The sequence below is a fragment of the Podarcis gaigeae genome (genome assembly GCF_964106915.1).
Source record: "Podarcis gaigeae genome assembly, chromosome: 12".
Lineage (NCBI taxonomy): Eukaryota > Metazoa > Chordata > Lepidosauria > Squamata > Lacertidae > Podarcis > Podarcis gaigeae.
The window spans coordinates 2652659-2671087 of record NC_139688.1 but is presented as its reverse complement, the minus strand read 5'-3'; the positions used below and the strand labels follow the sequence as shown (position 1 = coordinate 2671087).

The 18429-nt window shown below is 45.2% G+C and overlaps 4 protein-coding genes across 11 annotated transcripts in view; 1 reads left to right on the top strand and 3 right to left on the bottom strand.

The window, feature by feature from the left end:
• The window catches only part of LOC310827821 (erythroblast NAD(P)(+)--arginine ADP-ribosyltransferase-like), an 840324-nt gene that overhangs the window by 564 nt on the left and 821331 nt on the right, over positions 1–18429 (top strand). Inside the window, exons 2-4 of one of the 3 annotated variants that reach the window (XR_014556500.1) lie at positions 202–970; positions 1563–3510; positions 3618–3898. Coding sequence is in view for 1 of the 3 variants with exons in the window: in XM_083704302.1 (XP_083560428.1) it covers positions 202–970; positions 1563–1657 (864 nt within the window). In the remaining 2 variants the exon portion in view is untranslated. Of the gene's footprint in view, positions 1–201; positions 971–1562; positions 4480–18429 lie in introns of those variants that run through there. The other 2 variants (XR_014556501.1, XM_083704302.1) reach the window with 2 other exon arrangements.
• LOC310827678 (uncharacterized protein) overlaps positions 1–18429 on the bottom strand; it is a 244131-nt gene that overhangs the window by 184388 nt on the left and 41314 nt on the right. The gene's annotated exons all lie outside the window — the stretch shown is intronic.
• LOC310827769 (uncharacterized protein) overlaps positions 1–18429 on the bottom strand; it is a 174871-nt gene that overhangs the window by 116677 nt on the left and 39765 nt on the right. The gene's annotated exons all lie outside the window — the stretch shown is intronic.
• Positions 6710–18429, bottom strand: part of LOC310827682 (uncharacterized protein) — an 83578-nt gene continuing 71858 nt past the window's right edge. The window contains exons 2-3 of one of the 2 annotated variants that reach the window (XM_083703980.1): positions 15172–15304; positions 6710–11357 (exon numbers count right to left, since the gene is read on the bottom strand). In XM_083703980.1, the coding sequence (XP_083560106.1) occupies positions 7735–11091 (3357 nt within the window). In that variant the 5' untranslated portion in view covers positions 11092–11357; positions 15172–15304 and the 3' untranslated portion in view covers positions 6710–7734. The remainder of the gene's footprint in view (positions 11358–15171; positions 15305–18429) is intronic. The other variant, XM_083703979.1, reaches the window with a different exon arrangement.

Here is an 18429-nt window from a genome sequence, read left to right as displayed (position 1 = left end):
AGTTTAAAATTTTGAAAAATAGAGTAGAAACAGATTGAAGGACACTCCTTTTTTGGAGGTTTTATCGCAGAGGGTGGATGGCCATCTGTCAGGCATGCTGCATAACCTTGACATGTGATAGGAGCCTCTATCGCAAAGTCTCACCTTCCCAGCCTCTTCGCATGCTAAACTGCTTACCCATCTTGTTCTTTTCTGCTTGAGGTCTCCCCTAACTGCAGCCCAAGACAAGACCGTTTTTTAGGCAACGAGCTAAGGCTTGACATGGCCCTGGATTCCTTCGATGACCAATATGTGCGCTGTGAGATGGAGAAGGAGATTGCACGGCTAAACCAAACCGAGTTCCTCAAAAATAAAATTTATGCCAAAGCATGGGGAGAAGCAGTCAGCTTGATGTATTATAGTAACTGGCCCAGAAACCTCAAGCCAGAGTACGCTGCAGCAATCATGCCTTATACCTTTGAAGAACCCAAGTTGTATCCTGATTTCAACGCAGCTGTAAGAGAAGCTGGGAAATCCAAGGAACATTACTGGAATAATTTCGATTTCAAGACCTTCCACTTTCTCCTGACCAGAGCCCTTCAGGATCTGAGGATCTCCAACACCCCCAGCCACCCGCCCTGCTACAAGGTGTTTCGAGGGGTCAGAAATATCCACTTCAGCGCTACTGTTGATGATACGGTCCGTTTCGGGCAATTCGCATCCTCATCACTGCAATTGGGGATTGCCCAATGTTTCACTAAAGTGGCCAAAACCATCTTTGAGCCTGTGGCCAAAACCATCTTTGAGATTTACACTTGTCATGGGGTTCTCATCAGAGGATTTTCTTCCTTCCCCAATGAGGATGAGGTTCTGATCCCACCCTATGAGCAGTTCAGGGTTGTAAGTTCCAGAAAGGATGCGGATGGTACAACCCGCATACAGCTCCGCTCTGCTGGGAAATTCATCAAATACAACTGTGCATATGCAAGTGGTAAGAACCCAAGCAATTACTCCTGGGATCAGAGAATAGCCAAGTTTCCTTCCTTCCTTCCTTCCCTCCTTCCTTCCTTCCTTCCTTCCTTCCTTCCTTCCTTCCTTCCTCCCTTCCTAGAATGGAAGAGGGATAACTGTCATTAGTCATAGAGTAGACCTATTGATATCAGTAGATTTAAGTCAATTTATTTCATTGCTCCCACTCTGGATATGTCTGATGTTGGATGTCAACCCCTAATATAACGAAGTAAAAGCAGCATCAAATAGCAGAGTTAAAATTATAGTTACAAAGCAGAGGCAAAGAAAGCAAAAGAAAGCTAACGGTGCCCTATATCTGGGATGGGGAACCTCAGGCCCAGGAGCTGAAGGAAGATGCCTCAGGACTCTCCCTTGGCCACAGCCCTTTGCCTCCTGGGCTCCACTCCTCGCTGGCTGAGCTCTGCAGCCTCCTCATTTACTTCTCACGGTGTGGAATGTGTTCGTGGGGTGCAATGATGCAGAGAGAGAGACGGGGGTGGGGGTGGATGAGCCCTTTTGGAGCATGAAGGATAATAATACATGAATGACTCATGTTGTGGTTCTTGTTTCAGGTGGGAGCTATGAGAACACTGCTGTGTCACCAAACTTTTCTGTCCTTGTTTGGATGCTGATCTTCTGGGCATTTTCTGCAACATTCTGCATCTGAGGAAGAGGGAAAGAGCGGCTTCCGCATCACTTACATCCAGAACCACCTGAGCTTGATTACTTTATGAGAATATATGTTGCTGTGGGGGGAGGGGAGGAAATAAGAATTTGTCAATAGGTAGAATAGGCAAAAAAACAATTTACCGGTAGTTCATTTTTTTAAAAAAAGTTTACCCTTGTTACTGCCTTTCCCTCAAGGAGACAGAGGTGGCGCACAAGGTTTTTCTCATTTTGATCAGCAAAGCAACATTGTGCTCTAGGATTGAGAGGCAATGACCTCTGCAAATCAGCTGCGTTGAAGGATTCCTGCCTAATCCTGAAGACATACCTCTTTACCTTTGCTCTGCTAATGCAAACAGTTTCCTATTGCTTCCATACAATGCTTCTAGTAGTTGTATTGCAAACATTTCCATATAAGGTATTGTTAGCACTGCATGAGCTTTGGCCTGCTCTGCGAGATCTCACACAATTTTGGGCGAGGTCTCTTTGGCAACGGGCAGAATGTTGTCTGAGATGGCGCTGCCCCTCTATTGGCACCACTTCTCCAGCGCAAAGGCGACAGGTAGGGCTGGGCGATAACTGGTTTTCAATATTGTGATATGAACATCGCAATATATTAATATATCGTGATATCTGAAAGATGGAACTACGCAGAGGTGAACAGGACAATTTCCTGGCAACTCCTACTATTTAAGAGTCTAAAACTGACAAATGATGATATTATCAGTTGTCTCATGGTCACTTTCTGCAGCAGGTGAGCCAAAATGCACCCAAATGAGACTTTGGGTTTGGGGTTTGGCAACCAAATGGTGGTAATCAGAACAATCCAAAGTACAGCAGGCCACTGCCATTACTGCCACAGCTTTTCTTTTATGCAGATGCTTTAATTTATATTTTAATTCAGTTGTGCTATCTTTCTTCTTCTATAAGGGTGCCAACTTGAATAACATATTTGGGCATCCAGGTAACCCCCGCCCCACCTAATTGACCACACTACATTTGAATGGCAGTGCCCATAAACTTGCCCCCCCTAAAATATTTTATGGGGGGGGGCGAAGGGACCTCAGCCCCTAGGACTTGGCTCCTAGGTTCTTGCATGTTATTCAAGTGATTTATTTTATTTATATATATAAAACTAGTCAATCAATAAATAAGAAATGCATGAAAAAAGACGACGTCCATCAGGATAGTTTGGATTAAGGCACAGAGCGCCATTCCGGCAATCAGCTGCCTAGCTAACACGCCAAAATCGCCCTCCCCACAACCTCCCCTCACTCCGATTTATTCACGTGAGAGTCGCGCTGCACTCTGGACCCCAAATATGGGAGCGGAGCAACCTCTATGGGTTTCCTCGGGAGCAGCGTCCCCGGAATCTTACCCCCGAGGTTTTGGAGCCCAAAAAAGAAACGAAGGCGAAAGTGAGCGACACGCAGTTCCTTTCGGGGCCGCGGGAGGCAGACGCAAACGCGGGGCGCAACAGCGAGGGCACTTTCGGTTTCGTTTCCATTCCCCCGGACGGAGCTTTTGCGCACCAGCTGGGCGGACGGGGAGGGGCGCAGGGGGGCTCGGCAGCGGCTCTCCAGGCCCGACCATCCCCACTTTGGCTCCCGATCCTCGCGCATCACGCGGGGAGACTCGCGCAAGAGGACAGCGCGGGCTGGGCGTGAGGACTCCTGCTGCCCTGGGCAGGCTTCGTGCTAGGAGGGAGGACCTCGGACGGATGGACTTGGCTACGCCCGTGGGCCCCGATCCCCTTCCCTCTTGCAAGCTGGCTCTGGCGTTGAACCGGGAAAGGCGCTCCCCACGCCCGGTCTCCCCGGGTCTCACCTCTGGCCAAGGAATCAGGAGGGAGATGTGCGCCACGGCAGCGCGCTCAGCTGAGCTTCCAGGAACCCGCCGCTCTCCCTGCCCTCCTGAAGGGCGTCTTGGAACAAAAGGAGGCGCGATCGTGGGATGCTGAGCTCCGCATACGTCCACCTTCAAGGCTGAGAGATTCTGGCACAGTGCCGGATTTAGGTATAAGCCAAAGAAGCCATAGCTCGGGGGCGGGGGGGGGGGCGGGCAAAAAAAATAAAGGGAAAAAAACCCCTGGATGTACATTTCCGAAGTATAAGATAAAAAACAAATAACATAAAACCTACCTACAGCAACAGCGTTTTGTGTTGTGTCGCTCCTATGATGTAAGTCTTGGGCCCCGCCTGCTCCCTCAAATATCACTCATTTGCTCCTTTCTATATATAGGGTAGGGGACACAGGTGGCGCTGTGGGTTAAACCACAGAGCCTAGGACTTGCTGATCAGAAGGTCGGTGGTTCGAATCCCCGCAACGGGGTGAGCTCCCGTTGCTCAGTCCCTGCTCCTGCCAACCTAGCAGTTCGAAAGCACGTCAAAGTACCGCTCCGGCGGGAAGGTAAACGGCGTTTCCATGCGCTGCTCTGGTTCGCCAGAAGTGGCTTAGTCATGCTGGCCACATGACCCGGAAGCTGTCTGCAGACAAACGCTGGCTCCCTCAGCCAATAAAGCGAGATGAGCGCCGCAACCCCAGAGTCGGCCACGACTGGACCAAATGGTCAGGGGTCCCTTTACCTTTATATATAGGGTGCTTACATTCTGCTATTTGTAATTATTAGTAGTTTGCATCATATATTTACACCTATTATTATTTCATTTACACCTATTATTATTTCATGTTATAGCAAGTTTATAGAGACAAGATGATGAGTCTTTGTAAATTGTGTTTCTAAAGGAACTTTTTTATTGCCAAATGCCAGTGTGTTTGCATTATTTTGTTATGAATAAAAAATCATTTTAAGTTAGAGCTTAATAATTATTTCACTATTAATATACTTCTTAATTGTATTTCACTATTAATATACTTCTTAATTGTACTTCAGTTCAACAATTACTTTGAAAACCCCCCACGTATTTTGTTATGTGCAAATGGCTTGAGATACCTATGAGGTCCATCAGTGACCATATAGCATATTCCTTCCAGTAGCACCTTAAAGACCAACTAAGTCAGTTCTTGGTATGAGCTTTCGTGTGCATGCACACTTCTTCAGATACACACGAAAGCTCATACCAAGAACTGACTTAGTTGGTCTTTAAGGTGCTACTGGAAGGAATTTTGTTTTGTTTTGACTATGGCAGACCAACACGGCTACCTATCTGTAACATATAGCATATATTCAACACAAAAAACAGTGACAATTTGTTGCTGACAAAGGACAGCTGGACATAGAAAGGGCCCCATTACCTTCACGAGCTGAGGGCCTCGTCAAATCTAAATCTGGCCCTGTTCTGGCACATGCAAAATTCATTGTGGGTGGGCAGCTCATTCATGGAAAGGGGCCGTTTCTCCAGTCCCCCCTCAAAGTGAGCATGGACGTCTTACTGAAATATCCGACTTCTGGAGGAGAAATGCCCCTGGGAAGTTTGGAGTATGGGCTTGTCTCTGACGCCCTGTTGTCACGCAACTTGCACTTTCCTGCAAGCAGGTCAGGCCGAATGTGTTATGTACTGAAGTTCTCACCCTGGGCCAGCAGGGGGATACTGTAGATAGTTTTCACTCAGGTCCACATATGCAAATAAGGGTTTGAAAGTGACATTCAGTGATTGGATAGTTACAGAAAGTTGCTACAGTTGCGTTGTACTGGAGCTCTATATAAGCAGGCTGGCTGAACCCTTCAGTTCAGTTCTGTGAATAAACAAGAGCTGTTTGAAGAATCGCTGTGTCGTTTGATATGTTCACCCACAGCTTAACAGCAGCTTCTTCCTTTTTTGGCTTTGCTAATCTGCAGCCACTTTTGTTAAAATAGATATTGTTAAGTAAAATGATGTGCTGTTTCTGTGACTGACATGCATTAAAATAATAGGCGTGTTCCTTTCTAGGCCGATATGGGAACAGGATGTGTAATTTATGAAATTTATGAGTTGCTTGCTTGGAAATCAGACCCTCCAAGTGTCCTTATTTTCCAGGGACATTCCTGATTTACAGAAGCCATCCCAGTTTCTGATTTTATCCCAGAATGTCTCACTTTTCCTTAGGACGTCCCTATTTTCATTGGAGAAATGTTGGAGGGTATGGGAAATGTCAGGAGAAACTCATTTGACGTGTGCATGCTACCTGTTGACTTTCAAAGGAAGAGCAGCTTGATCTCTTTTGCCCTGCCAACCATTCCCTTCTGCAGCTGGAGATTGTCCTGCCCACCAAATGGACCAACCTTCTGCAAAACACAGTCTCTGTTTCCATTTCACTATTCCATTTTGACTATTGCAAACTTTGCCTTGGATCCAGATTCAGTAAGTGCAGTTCCTCCCGCCACTGCCAGATGTCACTGCAGGACCAATCCTAGAGAGGATCAGCTGTCACCTTCTGCAAACTGGTTTTCATTTGCAAAGTCCCCCTTCCAGTCTCCCAGATTGCCATTGGGGTCCTGTCCTGAACGGAGGGCCAGGATCACACACACACACACACACACACACTCCCCTGCTGTGTGATGCTTCCCTTGTGAGGGGGAATACCAGAAGAGAGGCAATGTGGGGGGGGAAACAGTCACACAGCAAATTCCTCCCCTTACTTTTCAGGGCATGCATATAGACAATGGGGAGATTCCATTTTTGCAGGTGTGATTGTCAATGGAGATCCCGGGGTGTTAGCTAAATCTAGTCGATGAATCTGGAGTACACCCACAGGAAACAGACTTGATAACGACAGGGGGAAATCTCACATATTACCAATTCTAGTTTAGCAGAATATTAGAAAACCACAATATGTCTGCATTTATGAACCAGAATACATTTGCAATTGGATTTAGAATAATCTGAATAAATGGTTGACACTGAGCCATTTGGCTAAGTCATGGCTGGGGAGCCATTTCCCAGGCATCCTAGTCCGTGTGGTGCAGTGGTTAGAGTGTGGGACTAGGACTTGAGAGACCTCTGCATGAGGCAGCCGTTGCCAGCCAGAATCCTGGGAAAGATGACCCCAAGGACTTCTCTGGAGTAAGGCAGGTTCATAGGCAGGTTCTGGAGTAAGGCAGGTTCATAGACTGTCTCTGAAGTTTGTGGACTCTCCTTCATTGAAGGTTTTTAAGCAGAGGTTGGCTGGCCATCTGTCATGGATGCTTTAGTTGAGTTCCTGCATTGCAGGCGTTGGACTAGATGACCCTCAGGGTCTCTTTCAACTCTGCAATTCTAAGATTCTATGGATAAGTAAGAATGGGAGAGAGATCAATCAGGCAGGTCAAAAGCTTGCTAGGACAAAGGGGCCATAAGCAGCTCCTGTCAAGAGCATTCCTGCAACACCCCAAGTTTCCAATCACGTTCCAAAGGCTGCTAGGGCAGGGAGATTTATGGGCACATTCTTATGCTGGGGTGATCAGAAGCAGCACTTCCATATGAGGCCCCATTCACTTTCCTTATTATTATTATTATTATTATTATTATTATTATTATTATTATTATTACTGGCAGTCATCGGAGATAATACAAATCCCTGGAGAGAACAGCATTTCACCCAGCACCAATTAGACAATAAGATGGTAGGAACAATGACTGGGAAGCATTTTGTCTGCAGCAACAAAGGGCTCCTTCACACTTCTGTCTGTTCCGTGCCTGGGAAGCATGGTTCCAAGCAGTTTTCATCTCACACTTTCCAGGCACAGCTCCAAGCAATTTTGCCTTTGCCCCACTGCTTTCCCCCAGCCTGCTCTTTAGCGCTAAATCACAACAAATGGCATTCCACGGAAAACCCGATAGCTGTTAGTTCTGATTCAGCACTAAAGGTTTCCCCGAGCGAAACTGGCCGGGCAAATGAAGATGTGGATAAGCTCACCTCACAACAGCTGCAAATGTTTCCACAGCCACCTTCACCCAAATACGCACAGAGCGCAAGAGACTCTGGTCCGAATTACACTCACAGAACCTGAGCTCTCTACTGATAGCCAAAAGCAAACAAAGGGTGCCTGAAAAGCTATATATGACCCCCTTATTTAAACCAGTTTGGAACAACTTCCCCCATTTTCCTAATTTTGCCTGATAGAGAGGACTTTTTTTCTTCAATTTGATCATACAGCTTCTACTCTCCAGGCAGCAGAGGCTCCATGTTGGCAATTTTCTGTATTAACTCAGCTACTTCCCTCACTTCCTTCAGGGACCGGATTCGCTCCTGATATCCAGGCTTCAGCTCCTGTTCTTCAGACATGATGAGCAGATCAATGTACTCTGGGGTAGAGAGTGGGTTGGGCTTCAGTGCAATCTCCTGAAGGCGCTGGAGATTTTGAGATGATTTCTTGATGAGCTCTTCTAAGATGTGTTTCACTTCTTCATATTCCTCATTAAGATTTTTAAGCAATTTCTCTGTGGTCTTCACCTCACCAGAGGCACGTTCATACTTTTGCTTCATTTCTTCATAGGTCCTGCTCTCTTTTTTTGTTGTATATTCAAATTTGTATTTCTGATTGAAATGCGCACTCCGCACACACTGGCCTGGACAGCGTGTGCATCTTTCTGTGTTCTGAAGTAAAAGGAAAAAAAGATTTCCACTAGGATAGTAGTTACAGGTGAAATGACAATTCATGCAATTAGTTGCGTATCCTCCCGTGCTAGATATATCCGTCTTCACTGGTACAGTTACCTCTACCTCATATGTAAAGTTTCTGTTTGCCGCCATGTCAAACTTATGTTTGTCCAGGGCTTCCTGCGTCTTCCTCAGTTCTTCCAGCTTGGCCAGTCCAGCTTTGATTTGGGGCTGCAACCCTTCAACAGCAGCTTCAAGCTCTTTTCGCTCCCTGAGCACTTCCTTTGTCAATGTTAAGCTCTTCGTTTCTAGTGTGTGGGATGAATCAAAGAAGGTCTTCATGCTCATGGTGCCCATTTTCCAAAACATTTCATCAAAATTGAAGTTGCCTCCAGGCTCCACAGGATTGTTGGCAAACAGTGCTGAATTGTTGAATTTGAAGTGCACAGGGGTGCCCTTGGCATCCTTGGCGCATGGTACATTGGCTTCCTTAATGGCCTCGAGAACAGGAGGGGTCTGTCCATCTGCAAATGTGATCAGGACTTGGATGTTGTCCTTTATATCTTTGCCAAAGATGGAGAGCACAGAGTCAAAAACGTATCTCTGGGCATGAGCTGAACGAGCAAAAGAGGCCTGGACGACAATACAGATGGCGTCTATATGATCAGTGCCCCCTGGGGAGGAGAAAAACTCCCGGATCTGCTTTGTTATCAACTTGTCATGCTCTATTCCTCTTGTGTCTCCAAATCCTGGAGTGTCAGTAACGGTGAGGGAATAGGGGACTTGGAAACCCTTGCAGTAGTGGACAACGTAGGCAGTCACTTCTGATGTTTGGCTTTGAGCTTGGCTTCTGTTGGTATTTTCATGAATAAGTTTGAATCGGAATTTATCTCCCCATTGCACACCCAGGATGTAGTTGATCATTCCATTGATGAGAGTGGTTTTCCCTGATCCTGTTGCCCCCATCACCATAATCACTTTGTTGGGGACCTGAATGTTCTCTTTCCCTAGCTGCTTTGTTAGACAGGATCCAGAGACATCCTGTATGGGCTCCAGGGGCAGACCATACACTGCTGGTGGCCCATCCTCCACGCGTCTGCTTCCTTGGAGGTATTGACAAGCTACTCTGCTCTCGTCTCCTTCCAATGATGTGGAAACCTCAATCTCTTTGCTGGGCTCACTCTCAGCCCCACTGGCACACATGGCTGAGACTCTGAATCTGTAGGGTGTCTGGGGCTTCAGACCATCAATCTCACAGAACTCTGTTTTCTTCCTTGTTCTTTTTTCAGCCCATTCATCTTTGTCCTTGCTTTTTGCCTCTCCAGCCTCTTCACGGTAGTCCACTTTGTATTCCTTTATAACAGCTCCCTGGCCAATGACCTTTGGGCTCTCCCAGGCTATACTGATTTTGGAAGACTCTGCGATTATCACTCTCAGTTCCCCAGGAGGGCTGGTAGGAAGTGTCTGTACAGATTTGCTCACGTTGCTGGTCTCACTAAGTCCTGGTTTGCTCCTAGCGCTGTATCGAAACTGGTATTCTGTGTTTGCACTCAACCCTCTCACTTGGAATGTCTCCTGACTGTCCTCAGTATTCACAGTCTTCCAATTTTCTTCTCCTGCAATCTTGTACTCTACTTGATAGCTGGAGATTGAAGCCCTCCCATACTCAGCTGGTTGAAATGTCAGCTGCACACTCTCATGTCCAATTCGGCCAACCAGGGGAGGGAGAGCTTTTGAGGGCAGCTCGAAGTTGCTGTTGACCATCTCCCCATCTTCATAGAGGTAAATGGAAGCACCTGGGTTGTCCTGATCTGGGACAGAAGCCACAAGGAACCGGGTATTCTCATTTGATTTATTGACCCGGGCAAAATGTGCAATGGATTTGGCAGCTTTACGAGCCTTCCGAATTCTCTCTTGGTGCTCAAACCAGGCTTGACTGTTCTTGGGTGTCGACTGGCCACTGGTGGAATTTGCTGTTTCCTGAAAAAAATCTTTCTGAAGCCAGTCTTGTAAGGTGGCTAAAAATGGTTCCTCATCATGTAAAGAAGTGAAGGTAAATGAGACAACAAACTCATTCGCAGGGTTTAGCACGATTTCTTCCAGTTTGTTCTGGGAAGAGATTACTTCCATTCCACTAAGAATAATAAGGTAAGAATTCGCGAAATTAATCTCTCGTTCCTTGGCATCCAAAAACTCACTGAGTCTTTGGCTGTTGAAGGGAGACTGGTTAATGGACATTAAAATGTCCACCAGAACACTTTCCTTTTTCCCCCCTCCCCGGATCAAAGGCAGGATTCCTGCCAGGTGTTTCTGGAAAGTCTGCCTGTGCTGCTTGCACAGATCCTCGAATCTCTTGAGTTTCTTCTTGAATTCTGGGAAGTTTTCAGCAGCAGGATTCATAGCCAGATCATTGCATCGCATGTTGATTTCATTCAGTTTCTCCAAGACAGTTTGAGCATCAAAGATCAGCGTTAAGCTGATCTCATGCACCATCTTAGCTGCTCTGGAATCTAGCTTGGTCAGTGGGTACAGCCAAACTCTGACAGGCACAGCCTTCTCTCCATCCTCCCCGAGCTTTTGGGGCAGATCACTGTAGACTTTCATGGCATCTTGAAAAGTCACCGGATTACTTTCCAAAGAAAAATCCCCATAGAACTTGCAGCTGAAATTCTCCGTTTGGGCTTTCTCCTTCTCCTCCATCTCAACAGATGCTTCCCCTTTGATAGAGATTTTAATCAAGTTGATTGCAGCATGGAGGCTTCCTTGTATATCTTGCACAGACTCGGAAGAAGAGAAATTTCGGTCAAACACAAAGAAAGCCTGGGCTCCATATAAGATGGCAGTGACAACATGGGTGGCTGTGCCATGCTCAAAAACAGCTGGATAAGTGATATTTTGGGTTCCCAAATGGCTCATGGTCAGCTGTGAATACTTGGTGGTAGCTTTGTACTGCAGAGTGACTCTGGCCTGTTTCGTGGACTTCTTGGTGTCTTGAAGGAACTTGGCTGATCCACCCACTTCAACCAGTCCCCCCAAAAAACTGGCCTTGATTGATGCTGAGACATTGAGGGCAGAGGCCTTATCATCGATGGAGTCAGATGCAATGATTTCATATTCAGCCTTGGGTTGCGGTTTGATACACAAGTCCTTCTGAAGCGAGTCCTGGTCCCAAAGGGTGATTCCTGGGATAAAGCAGAGAAATATGCAAGGCTTGAGTATGCTCATACAAATGTAGAACACAATTAGCCTAATGCCTAAGACTGAACAGAGAAACAAGGAGATAAAATAGACCTATCATTGCCCACAATGTCTGCGCTCATGAATTTTATCCCACTGTCATCCGCAACAAAAGAGGTTTGTGCAGTTTTGTAAAACTTTGCAAAAGGCAGGGAAAATATTTCACCAGATATGATAGTGGAACAAGTGTGAACATTTCATGAGCGTCTGTTGTACAGGCCTCAGAAAGGGGGTGGGCACTGGCTCAGCAGCAGGGATAAGATTCAATCACCACCATTTAGGGCTGTGAACATCTCCTGATTGAGGTCATAGAGAGTTGGTGCTAGTTGTTGACTGGCACGGGGGGGGGGGGATGAGAATTCCCTGGGGGCCAAGATCCAAGTTAGGGCAAAACACTTTGGTGAGAGAACCCCAGCAGATTTAAAATCACAAAATATGATCAAGGTGTCTCCCCTGCCAGGTAAGTATTGCCAGGTAAGTCCAATTGCAGTTATAACGATGAATGTATTGCCAAAAATGTTATTTTTGTTTCAAACTTTGCAGATTGTGGACAAGATGGATTGTTTCAAGAAGTGGCAGAGAGATATCTCTAGATTTGTCTGGCAGGGCAAAAAGCCCAGAATAAAATTTAAAATATTAACTGATGCGAAGGAAAGAGGGGGGTTTGCCCTGCCAGACTTTAAACTTTACTATGAATCAGCAGCATTCTGCTGGTTGAAAGACTGGCTGCTTCTTGAGAACATTGACATTTTGGATTTGGAAGGTTTTAACAATGCCTTTGGATGGCATGCATATTTGTGGTACGACAAGTTTAAAGCGCATAAAACTTTTAAACACCATATTGTCAGGAAAGCATTATATAATGTCTGGATAAGATATAAAGATTTACTGGAAAATAAGACCCCAAGGTGGTTGTCACCTATGGAAGCTAAGGCTCTGAAAAGACTCAATATGGAGGCCAAATGGCCGAAATATTGGGAGATATTAGAACAAGAAGGAGAAAAATCGAAACTGCAGAGTTTTGAGAAATTAAAAGATAAAGTGTGAGATTGGCTTCATTATTATCAAATAAGAGAGGCCTATAATTTGGATAAAAAAATGGGCTTCCAGGTGGAAAAATCGAAATTGGAAACAGAACTGTTAGAACCTAAAACTAAGATTCTATCAAGAATGTATAACTTGCTGTTAAAATGGAATACACAGGATGAAACAGTTAAATCAGCTATGATTAAATGGGCACAGGACATTGGTCATAACATTATGTTTGCTGACTGGGAAAAGTTGTGGACCACCGGTATGAAATTTATGGCATGTAATGCCCTAAGAGAGAATATTATGAAAATGATTTATAGGTGGTACATGACCCCAGTCAAGCTTGCTAAAATTTATCACCTGCCTGATAACAAATGTTGGAAATGTAAAGAAACTGAGGGTACATTCTTTCACCTTTGGTGGACGTGCCCAAAGATTAAGGCTTTCTGGGAGATGATATATAATGAACTGAAAAAGGTATTTAAATATACCTTGCTTAAGAAACCAGAGGCCTTTCTCCTGGGCATAGTCGGCCAATTGGTGTTAAAGAAAGATAGAACATTTTTTATGTACGCAACAACAGCAGCAAGGATACTCATTGCAAAGTATTGGAAGACACAAGATTTGCTCACCCTGGAAGAATGGCAGATGAAAGTAATAGACTATATGGAGATGGCAGAAATGACTGGCAGAATCTGAGATCAAGGAGAAGAGCAGGTGGAAGAGGACTGGAAGAAGTTCAAAGATTATCTGCAGAAACACTGCAAAGTTTATGAATGTTAAAATGATGTTGGATATGATAATAATATGGCATTAGTGACATAGTTTGAAAAAGTATGCAAAAATGTAATAGAAAAAGGGTGAAAGACTAAAGCTATATTATGTCAAAAGTAAACAATATGTTAAAGGTGTTTAAAATATAAGGAGGAAAGATCGGAGACATAATAGAATGATTCTAATAATTAGAAATGAGTTTTGAAAGAGGGTAAGGATTTGCTGTATCTGAATAGGTAAAGAGGAACACAAAAAAGGGAGGCGTGAGGAAGTCAAGAAAGAAGGTTAATTAAGTATGAATTTAAAAGTGAGAGATTTTCTTTTTCTTCTTAGATTAGTGTAATTTTATTCTTCTGTATCTTTTTTTTCTTTTTATGTGTATTTTTGACTATGTTTGTTTTTCTTCATTTTTGTTGTTGTTATGTGTTCTTTTTTCTGTAAAATCTTAATAAATATCTTTTTTAAAAAATCACAAAATATGCAGCAAAGCAAAGTGTGAAAATTTAGGCTGTCAGACCTTTAAAATATGTGCTAGTGAGTTCCTTCCAAAATAGTCCGTCCCCCCACCCAGCATTGAAAAAGACCACATCTTTGGTAAGTTCATAATGGTTTACTTAAAAACTCTCCAAAGGTCAGATTCATGTCCTTTTCCATATAGCAGTCAGAAAACACAGGTTGTAAAACTTGGCTTAGTCAGGGAACTGCCATCAGCTCAGAGGCGAGAGGTGGAAGAGCAGCTGTGTTACAGGCAGCCTCCAAAGATCGTGCATAGTAGCTCTTCACGCCTCCAGTGGGGAAGGGATGCAGGACTCAGAGGATGCTAGAGAGAGCCACAACACCGAGCCTGAGCAAAGCGAGGGGGAGGAAGGTCCCCCTTTGCCCACGCCCTCTCTGCACAGTCGGTTTAAGCGCAGAGAGGGGAGGTGTAGGATGGGGGTCAAAAGACTGCTCTGCTGGGGAAAGTTTAAGGATCGCCCACTCCCAGATGCTGCTAGCGACTGAACAGACATGCAATTGAGACGCTCTGCACAGTGAATGCTTTGGATAGATCATAGAGCTTTGAAAAGACCAGTGGGAGTCTTGTCTGTTCGCTCTTGAGCAACCACGCCGGCACACATAACAGTTACAGTGGTGAAAGTTGTTAAATTATTGGTACAGTACAGGAACACCACAATGGATTACAGTCCCTCCAGGTGTCCCTATTTTCCAGCGACAGTCTCGGATTTACAGAAGCCATCCCGGTTTCTGATTTGATCCCTGAATGTTCCACTTTCCCTTAGGCTTAGGACATCCCTATTTTCAACAGAGAAATGATGGAGGGTGTGGAGTTATGTGACCCCTGAGCCAAGGAGAAAAGTAACCTATAGAAGACATCTGAAGGCAGCCCTGTTTAGGAAAGTTTTTTATGTTTAATGTGGTATTTTTCAAGGAAAAAAGAACTCTTCATGAATGCTTCTCTTGTTCTCTTACAATGCAATTGTGCCCACCTGAGAGGTGCCGGAACTGAGTTCTGGCAGGTTCTGGCTGAATAAAAGTCCTGTTTTTTTTACCTACAGTAATAATTGTGGAAAGATGCATTCTTAATGGTCTGCATAGGCCTGGTGGAGTAGAAAGGTTTTCAAGCTTTAAAAAATTGAAACAGAACACACCTGCTGAATCTTTATTGGCAGATGATGATGATTTGGGCCAAGACGATGCCAGCAAGGTTAACGAGCAAAGACGCTATAGGAGGCAAAGAGCCTTCTTTTTAATAAATGGAAATCTTGTCCAAATGAAGAGAACATAAAGGAACACAAACGTAGGCAAAAGAAGTGGAAGCAGACAGTAAGGAATGTTGAAAATGAATTTGAGGAGCACGTTTAGCACTGAAACTGCACTGTTTGGGCCGACTGCTAATCCTGATATGAATAATTTTTGCTTTTCAGTATAAGCTCTTCCTTGCACCAGCTCTACATGGGATGGGGGCATCTTTACGACAGTCGTACAGCATCCCCAGCTGGAATGGGCGGCCCAGGGCTGGTATTTCAGCCGTGTTGTCTGATCTGTCCATGGCTCAGGTCCAGGTTGATCTCCTGCCTTCACCTTCCTGCAAGAAACAAGAGATGTGAAGGACTCTGGAAAGATTATTTGACATGCAAAGTGTGTGGGGAAAAGAGGAAGATTAGTACTACCATCCAAAGAGGGATGCTGACATGCCTTCAAGACCCCCCCCCAAAAAAAGGGAGGGGGGAATGTCACATCATAGGGGGGGGGTTAGACGTTTGTATGCAATAGTTGCACATGTTCAAGAAAGCTTGTGCAACTGATCATTTTCTTGCTTCCCTCCCATCCACAGTCCCCTGTAGCAGTTGATCTCCATCCAGTGATCCCTGCACCCTGAACAAAGGGGACTGTGTCACACGGAACTGCAGTGGGAGGCGAAATCACCCTGAAACTGGGCAAAGGGATCATGTGCCAATGGGGGCTCTGCTTGGGCAGGATTCCTAGGCCCAAAGTCAGGTGAATCCCACTGCAGCCCTGTATGGCAGACACTACACTATCCAGGCCCTCTGGAAAGGGTTTGGGCGGGCACAAGGGCTGAAACTGACAGGGGGACAAATAGAAGAAGACGCCTTCACCCTGGTATGGCTCCCCTTTATCACATACACAGCCCAACAAGACGATGACAAAAATCCACCGATAGCATACAAATCAATATGGCTAACCTGATCGAAAACACCCACCCACCCCACTCACACACGAAAACAAAGATCACCACAAACAAACAACCACACCCTAGGCCAACCCCAACCTCTCTCACCACCAAAGGAACACAAGTGAATAGCAGAGAACCTGCACAAACAACGCTGACACAAAACCCCACATATATTGAGTAAAATAGAAACATCACCCCCACCCCCACTCACCTTTCCCCCCCCCAGCCTCTTTCCCCCTAGTCTTCCTAATCTCTCAACAAATGAAACCGATTTGTAAAAAGGAAAATGTTACATGGGGAAAAAATATGAGAGAGAGACATTGCACCTACCTTTGTAAACAGAGAAAATCTTTAATAAAAATATATTTTAAAAAAGAAAATATTTTGTAGAGGAACACAGAACTGTAGTGCTGGAAGGAACACCCAAAGGTCATCTAGTCCCACCCACTGCAACACACAGCTGAAGAATCCCTGCTGGCCATCCAACCTCTGCTTGAAAACCTCCAAGAAAACCTCCACCACCCCTTGTGGGAGTCTGTTTCACAGTAGAACAGCTTCTACCATCAGCTGGAAAGTCATTCCTTGACATTTGAATCCATTGGTTCAGGTCCTGCCCCCTGGACCAGCAGCAAAGAGCCTGTTCCATCTTCCCTGTGTCAGCCCTTCAGGTATTTCAAGATGGCGCTCATATCATGTCTCAGTTTTCTCTTCTCCAGGCTAACCATACCCAACTCCCTCAACCACTCCCCCCCAAAAGCTTGGTTTCCTGACCCTTCATCATCTTGGTCTCCTGCCCCAGCACACGTTCCAGCTTGTCAGTATCTTTCTTAAACTGTGGCGCCCTGAACCTTACAAAGTACTCCAGGTGTGCTGGAAGGGACCCCCTAGAGTAATCTAGTCCAACCCCCTGCAATGCAGGAATCTCAGCTAAAGCATCCATTTACATTTAACCATTTCCAGTGTCTGTATTAAGACTTTGACTATGTTTCCTGTTCATTAAATGTCTCCCAATACCCTTTCCCATCTGTCTGCAAAACCATTCAAGATTAATCCCAATTGCCCTGTCTCGCTGATTCTCTTTTCAGGCATACGGTGACCACCATAGAGCCCATAACAATTTATTCTTTTCAGTGTTCTGGAACGGACGTTCACTACATGCAGTCCCTAAAAGCAGCTAGTTCTGTAATGTAAAAGGCAGTTTAGCTAGGCCATAAACTCAAAAGTAAATGGAATAATCAAAATGATAGTTTTATGAAATTATTGTTTTCTCCAACACACACACACACACACACACACACACACACACACACACACCCCTGACCAGAAAACCCTAACCAGTTGTAGGGTGGGATGTATTTACACTGGGGAAAGGAAATCTCTCCCTTTTTGAGAAAGGCTCTGGCTGAGTAGAAACCTTCCTTACAACTGGCCTTGGCCGGCTGTGAATTTGAGCTCCCTGTGCCTTCGTCTCTTCCGCTTTCACTTCACTTGGCAGAGCCCAGCCTGAACTCCCTGCACTCTGCGCACCAGATCCAGCCCCACTTGGAAAAATCAACCAGTCCAAAATGCAGAAGCCAGATTACTGGCCAGGCTATTAATGGGTTGGCAGAAACAGTTGCAGATTTGGTAGGAGAGTGTGGCTGGAATAATCTTGAAGCTGCCAAAAGGGAGAACAGCAGGGCCAAGCTTACAAGACAAAGCTGCTCATGTTTGCTCCTATTTCTTTCCATTTTTGTAGAAATTTAGATATCCAAGGAGGGCTTCCTTCAGAGTAGTATCCTTACCCCCACATTCAAGGAGACCAGGACCACACCTGATGGGACATTAGGTGCCTCCAGCACCCAGCTGTCCATCCCACCACAGAGATGCCTGTGAATTCTACCAGGGAAGGTCATCCTAACCACCTTGCAGCTTGTCAACCTCCTTCTTAAATTGTGGTGCCCAGAACTGGACACAGTATTCCAGGTGAGGTCTGACCAAGGCAGAAGAGAGTGGGACTATTACTTCCCTTCATCTGGACGCTAGACTTCTGTTGATGCAGCCTAGGATTGCATTAGGGTTTTTTGTTTTAACTGCTGCGTCTCACTGTTGACTCAGTTTAAGCTTGCGGTCTACTAAGACCCCTGGATCCTTTCTACATATACTGCCAGTAAGCCAGGTATCCCCAACTTATATTTGTGCATCTGTTTATTACTTCTAAGTGCAGAAACTGACATTTTATCCCCATTGAAATCAGTGTTGTTAGTCTTGCCCCAGTTCTTTAGTCTGTTACAGTCATATTGAATATTGATTCTCTCTTCTTCAGCATTAACTACCCTTCCCAGTTCAGCGTCATCTGCAAATTGGATGAGCATCTCTTTCTGCCCAAGTCAACAAACACAAACCCTGGTTAAGTGCCAAGACTTTCCTGTGCTTGCAAAATCTGCTAAGGAGATTTCAAGCTTGCTGCCTTTAGCTGCAATCACTATAAACCTTGTCTACATGTTCAATGTATGCCCTGCTGTCTTGTATGTATT